We start from the raw sequence: 18,020 nt of genomic DNA on the forward strand, positions 1-18,020 counted from the left end.
TGCTAGTTTTATTTTCCTTTTTTTGTTTCATTTTCATTAATATTTTTTACAATACTTATTCTAAATCAACACATAAATAGTCATACACTTGTAACAGGAAAACATAAACGCATCCAAATATAACTGAAATCTACTTCCCCCGCGTGGGTTTATTTTCGATGCCTCCATATGGGCGCTATTATTTCAAGCCATCTAGGCGGCGTTTCAGTAGCGCGTCGATTACTCTGTACTGTGGTTCGTTTGAGTGTTAGTTTTTAATTTGGCACTGAATCTTGAGTCTTGGCTCTTGACCTAGTTTGTGTATTTAGATCAGGACCACCAAGGTACGTGTTGCTATGGGAGAATAAATCGATAAACGTATCAGTTGTAGTTTGTAACATCGTTGCGTAGTAGTTTACGATTACGAGATGTATTCTCAGTCGGGCAAGGTCAGTGCTGCAACTCGATGTGCTATCTACTCTATCTAGTGAACAGTGGACGACTGTTTACATTATTTATGAGTGGTTCAGGTTAATCTGATGCGTGTTTGATCGGCGCGATCTTGATCGGAGGTGAAATGTCTGTGATGTTTCGAACTACTGTGAATACGGTGTTATTTCAGACAGGAAAAACTCTGCTTTATTTGGATTTAATTACACGTTATGCCTTGACTAGCCCGCGTGGATTTTGGCAGGCAAGGCTAGATTTTATCGCGCATTGTCCCTTAACTTTGTTGTTTTAACTATTCAATCCTTTATCGAAAACCTGCAGCCTGAGAGAACGCCAGATCCATTTATTTTAACAAAAGCGCTTTAGCAGTTTATGCAAGAAAAGTAACAAAGTACATAATTACTTTCTTATTGTTGTCTTTTTCTTTAATTTACATTGCATCGTCATTATATCGTCCCATTATTCGTCTGTAACACAATCATTACGATTATTTTTATAGCCATGCCTTGCCTTATTAATGTGTCTGGAATATTATACGTGTGTGTATGGATTAACTGTTACACTAAACTGGCTATTGTTATTCCGTACACTTTACAGTTAATAATTAAACTTCCGCCGCCACTTATGGCCCGCCTTCGGAGTATATCGGGCCCCAAAACCAGCGAATAATCTTAAGTGGTTCGTTACTGGAAGTCATTGCCCGATATGAAATGATTAAAGAGGATAGCTTATGTCTCAAATTAAAAATAAAAATACAATATAATAATACTCTTCATTTTTCGAATTCAAGCTCTCTGTGAATTTATGAAATGAATTAGTTATGAAGTAGTGGAAAGAAAGAAAAAGTTAACATAATGGAAATACCTAACTGATCGGTAACGGCTCAGAGTAGCGGTAAATATGTATATTATGTATTTACATACCTTACAAAAGACAATATTATTATGCTTGACATTGAATAATGCAAGACCTTGACATTGTCTGCAAAATTGTAAATAAATCTTCCTTATGAAGAATGCGACTCAACGTAATGTAGTCACCTTTTGCTCCTTATTGTTATTCAACAACATAACATTTTGCTGTCTGCGGATACAGACGAATCTTTTATTTTTCTTAGTTGTAATATCCGTGAAAAGTCAACTGTAGCTTTTGCAAAAGTATAGGCGTGTAGCCAATCTGACACCCTTTTGAGTCCTATTTCAAGCGTCGGAGAAGACTAGTTTTCACAATTTTTATAGCCCAACATGCAATGTCAAAGTACTTTGCTCGTAATAGTCCAAATCTATGATTCACAGATCCAGCATTGGAGCTATACAAACGTAGACTCTTCACGGTTCGATTAGCACCTGGGGCATTCCACGCGAAGCGGGCAGGTAAAAAAAGTCGATGTTTCCGATTTCAGTAATATTTGAGTATGTTCTACCTATACATATTATTGATACGTGTACCAAATATTTTTGTAATATAATGACTAGTTTAAAAGTTATGGGTCTTCGAAGTTTTCGACAACCGGTTGGCATGCAGTACTTCAAAGCCGATTATGGAGTCATAAAATTATATATTAAAATAATTAAACCACGGGATTTATTACTTCATTTACCGTGCTTTTTAACTGTATTTTTGGAAACGAAAAAAAAAATATATTTTCCTAAAAAAAATGCAAGTTAATTTTTTTTCCTTGATTTTCACAAAGTTCGACCCTTTCGATTTTTTTAATTTTTTTTTAACCTAATATAGGAACAAGACATATGGAGCCATCTATAAATGATATTTAAAAAGTCTTACACTTTTTATCCAGATACCCACAACATTTGATTTAAACAGTTTTTCTTGTTGAGTAATTTATTATAATTTTAGCTCTTGTTTAACAACAACGTTTAACTTTTATTTAGTTGATATTTGGTATAAAACATATGGATTCTATACTTCCAGGTTAGTTTATTATTTCTGTATTACTAAACAGTCTACATTACTTACTATGTTTTAGATATATAGGTTTGAATAGAAGTCTATATTTTAACAGTTTATTTTTTTTAAACAGTGAAAAAGTTCATGATCAAGCGCGATCAACCCGTCCCTTTTACATATTTCGAAAGAACATATCTATGGCTTTCATATGACACCAAAATTAGCTGCGTCAAACTGCGTCACCTAAACAAAATATTGCAAAACTGTCAATTTTTATGAATTTTAAAAATACTCATAATATGTTTTCAGGCACTTTCCAGAATAGCATTCCATTAGTATTCCCTATCCTTAAGATGTAATAAAACTTTTAAAAGAACCAAAATAACTTCTGCATCGTAATTGTATATTTTTTTAATTTATCAAATTTTTAACAAAATATTAGTAAGACTAAATACATCAATGAAAACATTTGTTAGTTTTTCTTTTTAAATCACCTTTAAACTATTATTTTAGACAGACTACAGCAATATATAGGCATAAACACACTTAACTTAATTTTGGCCAACTTTTGAGCAAATTTCACCTGTGTGCGGCGCGGCGCTGTACGCCACCCTTCGGCAGTATTTTCAGTCTAGCTCCTAATCCAATTCCACGCCCACTTTGAAAGTTGGCATGAATATTCTACACAATATTAGCTATTTAAATAAAAAAAATTAAAAAAATCGAAAGGGTCGAACTTTGTGAAAATCAAGGAAAAAAAAAAATTTGCATTTTTTTTAGGAAAAAATAATTTTTTTTTCGTTTCCAATAATACAGTTAAAAAGCACGGTAAATGAAGTAATAACTCCCGTAGTTTAATTATTTTAATATATAATTTTATGACTCCATAATCGGCTTTGAATTACTGCATGCCAACCGGTTGTCGAAAACTTCGAAGACCCATAACTCTTAAACTAGTCATTATATTACAAAAATATTTGGTACACGTATCAATAATATGTATAAGTAGAACATACTCAAATATTACTGAAATCGGAAACATCGACTTTTTTTACCTGTCCGCTTCACGTGAAATGCTCCACCTAGCAAATACCTCAGCACAGGCTTTTTGTTATCATAGCTGTTACCGGTGATATCATCACTGACGATGACGGATCTATGAGGTGTTTTTGCTTTACGTAATTTAGGATTGTGACGACAATCCTTATCAGCTTTATTACAGTGCGTTTAGGTTGATTATTGAACATTGGACGGGGTCCCTGTGTTGCTATTATTATAAAAACTTCCCGCCTTTAGCTTCGGCCGCGTGGCTCTCACTGAAAGTTTCGTCCTGTAAATGCTCGGTTTTGTGTTCACTGTGACACTCTGTAATTGTTTTAGTTAGAGGTTTATTTAAAGTTATTAATAAGTGAAACTTTCACTTGTGAACCATTGCATTTGTTACAAAAAGTTAGTGTGATAAATTATGAGAATGCTGAAAGAAATGTGTTTTAAAAAAGCCTGAAATTATGGAGTAATCTGGTGTCTGGTGCGGGAGGACAGATTTTGTTGGTACGACTGTGGACATATTATATTAATGCAATGAAAAAGCTTTTCAATTAACTGGTTCAGAGTCGTTCAGGAATCAATCAATGCGCTTCTTCAATCTTCATTACTTTTATGTAACAATTTAGAATTCTATGTACCTACCTTCTCTGCCACAGTAAAACTGTTTGTAATGCAACTAATGGCGCAGGCATGGCGCATACTTATGCATGATATAATTATGTATTTAGATTGTGAACTTAGCTGTTTCACTATCAATTAATTACAATGCGTTCTACAAGAGCTTAGTCACAGCGAAACAATTTCAATTATTTGCAATGTAAAATTAGTTTGATAACTAGACGCTTACGTTATTCTACCACTTGAAATTCTAATTGGTCCACAACAATGTCCCATCTGCCATTAACAAAATAACGTAAATAGAAGACATCTTGTTTTCTCGCTCTAGTTTAGGAGATTATACGAAAGAATGCGTGTTTTGTGGTTTAACTAATTCAGAAAACTCCATAACCGAGTACTGTCATTTGCCATTTGTTCTAACCGGTAGACCTAGACCACGCACGGTATTACCGTGCTTAGACAGCGCTACGAGTTTCTAGCGGCGCTTCTCAGCACTTGCCAAACATTGGTATCAACACTTATGCTCCTAATTTAGAGTATTAAGGAGTTTTACATAAATGTAGAGGTATTTTATTGTTTTTGTTTGTCCACAGAACGAGCTCAACAGCCAGTATGAGCGGGTGTCCACCAGCTCTCACTATCGGACGCTGGCGGACGTCACGCTCAGTCCAATCTCGCAGAATGTGACGCGCGACAGGTAAATTAAGTTTATGCTACAAGCGATGATAGGTAAATAAATAACATGTAACATGTAATACTGTGGCAACTTAGGTAGCTGAAATATAGTGGTGATTTTGCAAGAAAAATGTATAGTCTGATGTACTGCTGTCGAATGTAGAAAGAACACATCACCTAGACACTACACTACATTATGTGTAGCACTTGACACTAAATGCAGTAATTAAAAAACCTTTTATTTTTTCTCAGGTATGATTTATTAATCTGTTACTGTTGTTTACTGTAAAATTATTTTTGACGTCGTCTTTTTAAAATTCAATTAACATACCATTATCAATAATGACTTGGTCGTCATGTGCTAACTTTGGTCGTCCATATAACTAAGTAATCGGAGGTCAGTGTAATTTAACTTACATTTGCAATTAATTCCAACTTATCTCAAAGTTTAACGAGGCCACACTAAACTTAAATGTTCTGTATTACTCACACAGTTTAGAAACAAGGACGAAATTGTGCGGCATTCAATTGAACCGATTATTTTAACAAATTAACCGCTTTGGCAGCCCGGCGGAATTCGTTAATTGATAAGACGGCGCAAAGTCACCCACAGTTTTCACTTTTGAACAGACAACACAATATTATGTTGCAGTAAGTATGACAAAAGCAGTAGGTTCACTCAGGAATATTTAGCCGAACCAACGAACTCTTTTTTTCATCATTCCCGATTTTCTCACAGGAGAAGACAAAACAATTTTTTGTCATGAACATCATCATTATAGATCCTTTAGTCTCCACTGCAGTATTTGGCATATACCTACCTACTTCTCAGTCTTCATGGGTTCAGAGGGCTGTTCGTTTTTTTTTGTCCCTTAGTCACCTTTTACGAATGGGAAGTGGACCACACGGCTTTGAAATTGTGTATAACTAGTATTTCGCACGCCATATCGTGCCAGAAGTTGTACCTATCCTATATCCCTCTTTAATTAGTCAGAAAGTACATGTACCCACAGAAATAATTAGCAGGCCTTAAAAATACTAAGTTGCACCCTAAAGACATCAGCTGCGTGTGAAAAAATGTATGCAAATGTAATAAACCATTGTTAGATTTGGTACGATGGTTCCTTCGTCATTCAACACTATTATGCCGCGACACAGTTGCACAGTAGGCAAACATCCAATTTTTTCTTTCACTCGGTGTAAGTAGGTATTTACATATCGTCTGCTGACGTAAATAGTAAACATTATGCTGAATTCATTCAGATAAATGTTTCCTGCAGCTTGTGTGGTTTAGGACACTGGTTCTCAACTTGTAAATTTCAAAACACTGTAGGTATCTTATTATGGCCTTATTTCTAAAATTAAATTTTTGGCTTCATCATGCTCATCTTCTAATCAGGTATGATCTTTTCATATTAAATTGATTCTTGAGTACAAGTTGAGCATGCTAAAGCTGTAATTCTCATTTCAGAAACTGGGCCTTAGTCACAGACTACAATCATCATCCGTGGTTATCAGTCTTGGAACTGAATTGTTGTTATTAGTTAACACGGCTATTTAAAGTTCTCATGTATGTATTTTAGTTTCCCGATAAAATGCTGTAGATAAATTTTATTCAGAAGCGACTCCTTATCTTTATATACCGAATGCACATTTTCAGTATCATGTAACACTGTAATCCTTTACAAGCTGGATTAGTTTAGGCCGATTATGTGATTAAATTAAAATATGACAGCGTCTGATCCAGTTAGTTGCATATTCCTATATCGGCTGTATTCCGTTTTCTACCTTATTTCGATGAGTTAATAGTCCAAAGATCATTTTGAAAGATGTTATCGATTTGTAAGAACTATTTATTAGTCTAAACAAATAAAGAAATTTTTACTTTGACTTTGTTAAATATTTGCTCGGAAATCCAATTTATGATCGTTAAACTTTGGGTATCGATGACCAAGCGCAAGGTGCAAATAAACGACCTTGGTCCTCCAGGATGGTACGCACCAGCCGGCCTTGAAGTTGTTTTTCTCGAAAGAAATAATTCACAATACAAAGAAAGACAAATTGCAATGCTAATTTGGAAGCTAATTATTTTTAATAATAATACTTTTTTTTTTAAATACATAAATATTATACATAGTCACACCCAGACCCGTCACAGAAATTAAAATTCATCATTTCAATTTCTGCCCGGCCGGGAATCGAACCCGGGACCTCTCGGCATAGTAGTCCGTTCTGAACCACTACACCAAACGGCCGACCTTACTACACCAAACGGTTTTGTCGGTAAGCACCTGCCTATTTAGGTCACTATCCGATTCAGAACTTCGTATCCTTGAATTATTTTTCTAGATTGTGACATTGAAGCATAGACTAGCAAGTTTGAAATACCGCCAAGTAAAAAGTGGCTATTTTGTATTACTCCAGTAAATATGACTTTATTTATAGTTGCATTTCATAAAGTACAGTCATGCACATAGACTAAATGCATCTTTTTGACTGCAAAATAGCGTCTATTATAGCCATATAAGATGCCACAGTTTTATCCGTGATGTGCCGTTCTTCATACATGCATAATGTTGTTTTGATGAATGTTCGCTAAACTTAGATTTGGAATTAATTACTCCTTAAGCCAATCATTACAACAAAAACAACTGTTAGCCAATAAAAACACGCTGATTAAGATGTTTTCTCATTAATTACAGTCATTTACTCTAGTTTATGTTTACAATGTCTGAACAACATAATATTATATTTTACTAGCTTTCCGCCCGCGGCTTCGCCCGCGTGGAATTTTGTCTGTCACAGAAAAACTTTATCGCGCGCGTCCCTGTTTCAAAAACCGGGATAAAAACTATCCTATGTTCTTTCCCGGGACTCAAACTATCTCTATGCCAAATTTCATCAAAATCGGTTGCGAGGTTTAAGCGGGAAAGCGTAACAGACAGACAGACAGACAGAGTTACTTTCGCATTTATAATATTAGTTGGGATGAAGATATTCTCAACTGTCTAAAATCTTGAGATTTATAAGCACGCAACGTGCTAAGATAAATGGGTTGGTTTTTTGTCTTTCCCAGGTCTTTCCGCTTCGGAAGCCCAGCGTACAGTGCATGCTCGACGGACAGTTCGTTCGCTGAGCAGGCACTGGCGGATACCAGCGCTCTGCTGGACCGGGACCCTAGCGCGGAACACCTGCCTTACCGCCTGTACAAAATGGCCGGCGAGTACTGGAAGTGAGTACCTACTGTGCTTTTGGTTCTTATGTGTTCCTTGACAGCCAGACCTGATTCCAGGACTGAACATCTAACTTCATCGTGATCATCAGCCTATGGCGATTATCACACTGCACCGCGCTCCGCCGCGGTACGCGGGACGACAGATTTAATCATTATATGCAAGTACCTCAGTTTGTATAGAAAACACGCGCGGCACAACACACTGACATGACAACGCGTCTGCGCGCGGGATTCGTTATATGTAGCCACGCGGACCGCGGCGGAGCGCGGTGTAGTGTGATAATCGCGTAAAAGAAATGAGACTCCCTTGAACGCACTGTCTTTCTTCAGTCTCAAATTAATGTCTTTTAATTTAAAATTAATCGCTCGATTCGCGTAGTACATGGTGGACCGAAGGTTTATAGTGTACACTTCTAGACTTACACTTCCCCCAATCAGCGCCATTTTACCCTGTTTTCGGCTGTCCCAGTTGTCTTGGTTCTCTGTCAAGTGACCTTGGGTTTGCCAGGTGTGTTTCGACATAACGCCATGCTGTCAACACGCATATCTTTTAATAAATGCTTAGTAAAGCTCGTTTTGAAGGTTTATTTCTGACTCGTTTTGCGCCAATTCATAGAAGCTGCATTTCGTCTGTCGTCATCAATATATTTTCAGTGAAATAATACATTTCAACGGCTTTGTTGTTTTCGTTATAAATATCGGTTTATCGTTAATTGGAATTGTTCGCGGGCAATTTGTGCGTGTTACGTCACTGCTCCCACAAGGCACTCTGATTCATTCGCTTGGTACTGAAATAAGCACATTCAATTGACTCAGAGTGCGTTTGATTTTCTTGTTGCGACAATTTTATAAGTACACTATAATAATAGTATGTGTAAGAATTCCTCTAATATCCTACAAACATGTCATATTACAATAATGTATAAAAAGATCGTGTTTATTTATTTTTCTACAAAAGTCAAAAATGTTCAAAGCCGATACCGTTACGTCGTTGGAGTATGCGCTCAAATTTATTACAAGTTCATAAGGTTCAACATTCAAAAGAATTTCTGTGTACTTAATAAACATGCAAAATGGGGGTAGAACAAAAAACGTTACTCAATACAGTCACCAAAATTCAAATATGGCTCAATCGCCAGCTGGCTGGGCTAGCAAATGACTGTTTTAGATATTTAATTTGTGTTGTGTATTAGATTTAGGATATTGATTACTTTATTGTGTACTTTTAAATTATTTATTGACTTGTGTTTGACGTATTTATTGACGAATTTTAATAATCATGGCAAAAGTTGTGACCGTTATGGACGTGAATACTGTGCAAGATGTGTTTACTTTAAGGTATTTAATTGTTTTATTTAATATTTTTTTGTTATGGGTGTAGTAGGAATGTAGTGAAACGTAGTTTTATGAATTTCACTTCAGATTAAAACACACAGTCTTTACAAAGAAAAGCTACATAACCTTTTTATTTCAGAAAAATGTTTATAACTATTTGCTATTATTGAGTCACACAAGTAATATGTTAACACAGTCCCACTTAGTATGTAAAAATAAAGTGGTATTTTTAATTACTCGTGTGAGTTCACAAAAGAGATAACCTACTGAAAGTTTGTCCTAACTGTCAATTTTTTATTAATGGCGCCTAATTATTCCCAGTCATTTACGATATCCATCAAATCATTACTACTTTATTCACTAGCTTCTTCCCGCGGAGTCGTCCTTGCGCATATCATCATGCATTTCGCAAGCAAACTACGGACGAAAACAACATTTAACCCCCCTTTTCTTCCCTTCAATATTTGTCCTTCTCAAGGATCCAATACATATACCAAAAATCACCAAAATTCGGTTCACATTTTAGGTATAGAAACATAACTGACTGACAAACATACAGAGATAGTTCCGCATTTATAATATTAGTATAGATGCTATCTCTTTCAAATTCACGCTAAAATTACGAGAGCACCGACCGCGTACGTTCACAAAAACGATAACAGTGACAATACTAGAGCTCTCAAGAAATAAATGCGCTATATTTGTACGCTGGTGCAGGCAAATGCCAAACCGCGTGCCAAATGTTGGCGACAACTGCATTTTAAGGAACAAATTGTGATAAAAATCTGCATTTATTCAATAAAATTAAACCATGTCTCAATATGCTTTGTTCTATTATCGATTGTGACTTGTGTGTGCGAAGGACTTTCCTAACAAAAGGACATTAGTGATTGTGGTCTATCTGATTTGCATTCAACGCATCCAGTCATGTATGAAGGGCTCAAATGTACTGAATTTGTGAGGTAATGTCATCCTTTTTCCTGCTTCCTTCATTGAGGAAACGGGACACGTATTTGCTAAGATATAGCTTTTATTTATAAATAACATAACATACTCAAGAGTAATTTTTTTCTTTCGTATTTTTTTTATTACAATTAAATTATCCAGGATACAGTGATATCTTTTTGGAAGTGACTGTTTTCTTGAAAAGTTTTGATGTATCAATTTATTAGATCAATTAGTGTTTTTTCCCTGTGACGTGGTGCGAGATAGGTATGACATGCTTTCCGCATTCCAAGCTAGACTGTTAAAATAATGTTATTTATTTTCAGCGTATTAAAGACGAAAAAAATGTTTATCTCAACTTTTTGACAAAAACAACATGTGTGATACATTAATGAATATAAATGCTAAATCTGCATCTCTGTTTCAGCAAATACCCGAAGACGGACTACACGTACTCGCCGCTGTCGAAAGACCGCGTGGAGCTGGCGCCGGGACAGGTGGCCGTCCCGAATATGTCCCGGCGCTCGCTGTCCCAGTTTCGAGTTCAGGGGCCGCTCACCAGCTCGGATGAGGTCGACCGGCTCGCAGCCACCTGGACGTCCAGTGCTACGCGCAAGCGGTTCACTGTGAGTTTCTCTTCTCCTTGTCTTCTTAATGTAGGCGGTCAGGTCGACTGCTTGTCAGACGCATCCTGTCGTCGCGTCTAGTCGCCGAGCTGTCGCTGAGGCGTGTCGCCTTGTTATCGCCTATACTTGGCCAAAAGACGTCCACTGCATCAATCCCAAGGATCTCCACTTTGTGATTTCGCCATTGGACAGACGAAAGTTGTCTAAGTACCCCAAGACGGACTACACGTACTCGCCGCTGTCGAAAGACCGCGTGGAGCTGGCGCCGGGACAGGTGGCTGTCCCGAATATGTCCCGGCGCTCGCTGTCCCAGTTCCGCGTTCAGGGGCCGCTCACCAGCTCGGATGAGGTCGACCGGCTCGCAGCCACCTGGACGTCCAGTGCTACGCGCAAGCGGTTCACTGTAAGTTTCTCTTCTCCTTGTCTTCTTAATGTAGGCGCACACTCGGTCAGTAGCCTTATTCACGTAAGAAAACTTCAACGACAACAAAACACTGAGTTGCGATCCTATCGAGTAATAAAATTGTTCTTCTATCGAAATGACCCTTGTGAATACGGATTTAGAACTGTTTTTCAATGGGACGACGTACCAAACCTTCAATGACAACAAATCGCTGAGTTGCGATCCTATCGAGTAATCGTTCTATCGAAAACGACCCTTGTGAATACGGATTTAGAACTGTTCTTCAATGGGACGACTTCTGAACGTCAGCGAGATCTTGACTGTCAAAATACGTGAATTAGGCCACAGGTCGACAGCTTGTCAGCCGCAGCCTGTCACCGCGTCTACTCGCCGAGCTGTCGCTGCCGCGTGTCGCCTAGTGTGCAGAGAGCAGGCCACTTAGCCTAAAGACGTCCACTGCTTCTGTCCCAAGGATCTCCACAAGAACGTCCTTATGTCTCAGCATCCAGGCGCTTTACTAGACTAGGAACTTTGGCCTGCCTCCATTACGTATGTCGGTGCATGGTTGTCCTGTAATATTTCTTCCGTCCCAATGGTCATGTCGAAGTAGTTCTTTTTTTGTGATGTCGCCATTGGACAGACGAAAGTTGTCGCATTTGAACAGTGGAATCGCCATAAGAGAATGTGCTTTTAATTTGTTACACTTACATACGAGGGTGGTCTGAAAAGTTTCCGACCTTAACGTGAAGATGGCAGCACACATCAATAAAAGTCAGGGAATGTAATTGTGCATCTTTTGACAGCAACACTTCAAAGTTTCAGCCATTTTTGACGCGCGGTTTTTATTTGAAAGTCGTTTGAGTGAGTCGATGTGAGTATTTTTGTGAAAATGGAAAAAATCTAGTATCGAGCTGTCATAAAATATTTGTTTTTGAAAGGGAATACCCCTACGCAAATCAAAGATGAGTTAGATTCTGTGTACGGGGACTCTTCACCGTCATTTACCACAGTAAAATTTTGGGCAGCCGAATTTAAACGTGGCCGTAAGAGCTTGGGAGATGATGAACGTTCGGGACGTCCAAAAACTGTAACTACTGACGATAACATCGCTAAAGTTCACCAAATGGTGTTAGACGACCGCCGAATTAAAGTGAGAGATATAGCAGAGGCAATGAAAATGTCCAAAGAACGTGTTTGTCACATATCAAATCAAGATTTAGGCATGAGAAAGCTGTCCGCGCGTTGGGTGCCGCGTTTGCTTAACGTCAGACGAACGACGTGTTCGAATGAACATTTCCAATGCTCTGTTGGCGCAGTTTAGGCGCAATAAATCCGAGTTTTGGCGCCGACTAATTACTGTAGATGAGACTATGTAGAAAAATAAAAATAAATTTTAAGAAAAAAAATCTTGTATCTATGTTAGGTCGGAAACTTTTCAGACCACCCTCGTATTATGTCAATTATAGTTTCTGTATCTCAATCCACAGACAGTAGACAGCTCGGATGACGAAGGCGCGTACCTCCGAGGCAATGGCGCCTACCAGCAAGCGGAGCAGCGCTGGTGGATCACCCGCCTGCTCGTCACCATCATCACCACCATCACCAGCTCTACTAGCAGCGCGTATAGGAGGCTCGTGGGGCCCTCGCATCGGTACCCGTATACTGACAGGCGGCCCGCTAAAGGTGCGTATCTTCATCAGTGCGAAGCAGCAGGGCTACTCTGAAACGCTGTTTACGTAGTTTCGAATCTATCTGTCACCGCTGCTCGCGCTGGCATTTCGCTTTGCGTGAGAGAGATAGCAACGCGTACCAGAAAGCAGAGCAGCAGGGCTACTCTGAAACGATGTTTACGTAGTTTCGGGTCTACCTGTCGCCGTCGCTCGCGCTGGCATCTCGCTTTGCGTGAGAGGGATAGCAGCATTCAAAACTTCGGATAGCGTTTTTCGGAGTAACCCTGCAACGCTGGTGAATCACCCGTCTGCTCGTCTCCATCGTCACCACCATCACCAGCTCCACCAGCAGCGCGTATAGGAGGCTCGTGGGGCCCTCGCATCGGTACCCGTATACTGACAGGCGGCCCGCTAAAGGTATAAATAATTAAATATAGCCTAGGCATAGACCACCGAATTTTAGTTGGCCGATAGTTGGGTCGAGCTGTTAATCAGTATGGACATGTATTAGTATAAGATCCCGCTATACAACGACCTTCACCGAGATGCTTATTTGATGAAACATATTTTATATTCAATTTAACATGTCAATAATTATATTGCTTAAGGGTTGCCTAATAAATTTCAGTCCAGGATATGATTAATTAATCATTAAAAAAAGTTTTATTTTTAAATATTTCATCGGTTTGATTATTAAACAAACTCCATGGTATCTGCGCCTAGGCTTAACCAACCAAATCTTCTATCTTCTTGTCTGACTCACATCAGTTTTTAAATATTCAAAAGAAATCCCCAGCGCCTTCCTGCTACTTTTATGTTGTCGTCGGTCCACCTTGTGCTGGTGCAGGTAGCAGGAAGGCGCTGGACGCAGGCCGCTACCAACCGGGCAACATGGAAAGCATTGGGGGAGGCCTATGTTCAGCAGTGGACGTCCTATGGCTGAGATGATGATGATAAAGAAATCCCCATAATTTGATGAGCTAAATGAGATGCGCCCTAATCTATTTCGAAAAAAAAAGCTTTTAATCTTAAGATCCCTTCAGTGCCTGTAATGAACATTAATTTAATAGTATGTTTGTTTAGTGTATTATATTTTTCATTTTAATTTTAGCTGGCATCGCGACTCGTGCGGCGTCGGCGGCAGTAGCACCCTTCTACTGGATTTACACTATCATCAAAACGGTGGTCACAACCACCATCACCACTGTTACTGAAACGGTAAGGAACTAAGCCATGGTTGATTTATTTTTATCTATGGAGTTATATTCATCCATTACAAAAAGTAGAACCTATTGTAAAATTATCATTAAATAAAAAAGAGGGTTATCCCACCATACTTTCCCATCACTGCCACTTCTGTATAACCAGGATCTACAGCTTGGTCTCCAATAAAACCCAACCAGTAAAGGTTGAGTAATCCCAAGGGATAGCTATTTTCAAACTCGCAATGAATTTAATCAGAAGAATAACATCCTGTGTTTTTATTATTATTTAGGCAAGAAAATGGTGTACTACATACTGTGCAGTATTTAACTGCACAGTATGTAGTACACCATTTTCTTTATTTTTTTCTATCATACACAAGAATACACGTGCGTGAGTCAATGTTCGCTCGTACGTGAGGCCTTGTCGAATAGTAATCCTGTAGGGGGCCATCGTGCGTGTTTTGTTTTCGATGTAAACTCGCGGAGATGAACAGGCCTGATTATACTAATATATTTTTGTATATCTCAGTTAACACCGAACCACGTGGGCGAGAGTGCCAAGTATAGCGCTGGTAGCTACAAGGAAAAGGCGACGAAGCGACGCTGGTGGCCCTGGCTATTACTACTCCTGCTGCCCGCCGTGGGATATGGATGTGAGTATACTAATCTTATCACTCAGGCTCATATGGCAGCATTTAAATTAGTTGTTCAGTCAGCGTCAAACAGTTCGTCACGCCCAGTGACCAAAAAGTTGACAACACAGCCTTATTCCATTGTAACTAAGACGTGTTGCGAACTTTTTGGCTGCTTTGGGTGTAACGATCTTTTTGACGCTGACTGTACTAGATGGTATTTTGAAAGAAAAATATACAGGGCTATTTATAAAACACCAGCAACCTCCCAGGACTAGATAGCTGGCATCAGCATCAACATGACAATATGTGCTATCGATAGACTGTCGGTCTAAAATTTTGCTCAATCAATATCAAATCAATAGTGTTATTGCTCTCACAATATTTAGTTCATTGCGAGTGAGAGAGAAGCGGTGTGCTATGTAGTCCGCAAAGTTTCTCGTTAATAAATTGACTATTAACTAACTGACTGTTTTGATATCACAGCTTGAATTTATTTTGAAGTAACCTGTTTTAATTTTAAGTAATTTTTCTATTTATTTTCTGCTAAAAGTATGTTTTCTATATTCCTTTGTCTAATATTCTTTCTCGTATTTTAATTAGAAAAACATCTTGTAAATTAAATGATTCCTTTCAGCGCACTATACGTATGAGAACTGGGATGACCTAGCCATGCCCAACTTTACCGATTTCCAACTAGATCTCTCAGAGTTCTCTGCTATAGACCTGCCCAAGATCTCTTTACCCAACATCACTCTATCCGACCTGAATATTCTGCCTGATATAAACCTGCCAGAGATAAATATAACCCTGCCGGATATAAGAGACAACCTGCCAGAGATTAAGTCCTACACAGAGTACAAAGATATAGTACAGAATAGAGTGGCCGACGCGTCTGACTATATGAGAGTGGTGGCAGAGAGTTGCTATGAAGAGATGCGACGCTTCTGGCGCGGAGTGCTCGGATGACTATAGCATATCTATGTATTGAAACTTATGTTTGCATTTAGGAAATTAAAAGCGAACTCTGTATTCATAAACAGGTGATATTATAATGTAAAACAAATATCGCCCATTTGCGACGACAGTGTGACATCTTCAATTAGATTAACATAGGAGATGTCACACTGTCGTCGCAAATGGACGATATGTACTAAATATAGGACGTGTCGTATAGTTAACTGACTTTAAACAAAGCAAATTACTGGTTAAAACAAATTATTTTTTATTTTTATCTCGATATCTATCTACTTAATTTGATGAATATTTTTTCTTTTAATGAACGTTTATGGATACTTTGAAGATAGTTTCAGTGCGCAATACTCTGTGATAACATTATTTATTCATTTTGCACAAGATTTGTTACACAGTCACATTGACATTATTTATTAATATAATTTTCTGAATGCGAACATTTTATTTGATATGTACTTAATAAGAATATTTATAATTGATAATTAAGATATAAATTATGTGTTTTGTTGGATAGTCAACGAATTTTATAAACTAGATATAGGAACACCCGGATGCGATGCTATTATTGATGAAGAAATCAATATCAATAAACGCTTTCAAAATTTTGAATTCGAATAAGTTGCAAACATGGTTTTCTTGCATAAATAAAACCTTGGAGCAACTATAAAGTAATAAGATGGGAAATGATAAAAAGGGCAGTTTGAAATATGTATTTAAGATTTTAGCTGTTATAATTCCAAAAGAAACCTATTTTACTAGCATCGTGTCCAGGTGCTAGATATTTTAAAATATAATTTAATGTGTAATTAATACAGGGTGTAAAAACTAGTTGTGTTTATCAACCAATATTAATCTTAATAACAATTATAACATCGATTTGTGCCTTTACCAGCCTGTCTTTTACACCCTGTATAGTCTTCGTAAGATTCATGATTGTCACCAGTATTTTATTTATTTATTTATTTTCGTTAATTCATTCCGTAATTCAGAGATACCTTTATGATTAATTTGTATAATTTTATTTGTTTCTCTATACTAATGCTTTAATAATGTTATCCTTTATTGGATATGCAGATTTTATCGATGTACCTTAATCATGCCGTGGCCATATATTGGAGTTTTATTAGCTTTAAGTTCTACTAAATTAGTCTTTTAAATTTTGGTACAAATATTCTAACTGTAGCTATAATTTGGTTCTATTATTACATTTAAAGACTAACCCCTAGTCATATCATGATGTTAAAAATTTTAAATACTAATGCAGCCAAGTTTTGAGTACTAAATTGGCATCTATTCTATTGTTTTTGATTGTTTGTATTCAAAATTTAATGAAGGAGGGAAAATTCGTTGAGCGAAATGATTGTTTCTCAAGTGGATTATTTAGCGAACCCCATTCAGTAGGCACCTGAAATCAAACATTAGGTTTATGCTAAAGAGTTAGGCAGGTTATCACAAAACTTTTCGCAAGAATACTTGCTGTTTGTTTAGCAAGCATTCTTACTGAAGTTCACGTAAACTAAAATCCTCCTTTACCCAAACCTTTTTGTATTAAAGACTGATGCTTTTGATCAAAATTAGTAGTCATCATATTGTTTGTAAACCCAAAGATACGTAAATATTGGCCAGTGAGAAGATAGATAAATTGTAAGTTTCAAAATTTTATTAGTCAAAATTTTGTGAAGCAAGTGTTTGTTCATTCAAAGATGATGTGTTCAAATTATCTTGATTTTTCAGGTTTCAATTTTCATTATAATTTAATTTAAATTGTCACAATTATAATTCTAATGCTTTGTATTATTTATTTTTAATGTGAATGTTTAATGTCGGGTTTTGGCTTAGTGAAGTAATTTGATAGGTTGGAGTTAAATTTTTCAACAATAATATTAGTGTCAGGTTCTATATTTAACAGCCTGTATTTTTTTCATTCGATGTGAACTTTTTAAGTGGGGTGATAGAAACGTGATTAAAGTTAAATGTCAAATAATTATTTGTTTTGTAACTGCGCAAACACACTATCTTTGTGATAATAATGTATTTTTATTGCTGAGAAATGTACCTCAACCTATAGTATTTGTTACACCCTATATGTCAAGTATTAATTTATTTTTGTGCTATTAATGTGGGCTATATTTTGATTTAATTATACTTTTATATGCAACGCTTGTTTCTCTTATCCGTTCCCACATAATTCTTCCCTGTAGCGAAACCTGTTGTTGTATCTTGATAATCGGGGAAGGATAGAGGTCAGACATCACCTATAAGAAAGTGGACGTACTGCGGACGCTACACTTTTAGGTGAGTTACCTTTGTATTATAC

General features: G+C 37.3%; 1 protein-coding gene across 2 annotated transcripts in view; it reads left to right on the top strand.

The window, feature by feature from the left end:
* The window catches only part of LOC114354803 (uncharacterized), a 30,808-nt gene that overhangs the window by 4,405 nt on the left and 8,383 nt on the right, over positions 1-18,020 (top strand). For both annotated transcript variants that reach the window (XM_028307371.1, XM_028307370.1), the window contains exons 3-8: positions 4,596-4,699; positions 7,754-7,909; positions 10,620-10,818; positions 12,709-12,904; positions 14,003-14,109; positions 14,626-14,749. In XM_028307371.1, the coding sequence (XP_028163172.1) occupies positions 4,596-4,699; positions 7,754-7,909; positions 10,620-10,818; positions 12,709-12,904; positions 14,003-14,109; positions 14,626-14,749 (886 nt within the window). The remainder of the gene's footprint in view (positions 1-4,595; positions 4,700-7,753; positions 7,910-10,619; positions 10,819-12,708; positions 12,905-14,002; positions 14,110-14,625; positions 14,750-18,020) is intronic.

The sequence above is a fragment of the Ostrinia furnacalis genome, unplaced genomic scaffold, assembly GCF_004193835.3.
Source record: "Ostrinia furnacalis isolate ACB-3 unplaced genomic scaffold, ASM419383v2 OfSCF2162, whole genome shotgun sequence".
NCBI lineage: Eukaryota > Metazoa > Arthropoda > Insecta > Lepidoptera > Crambidae > Ostrinia > Ostrinia furnacalis.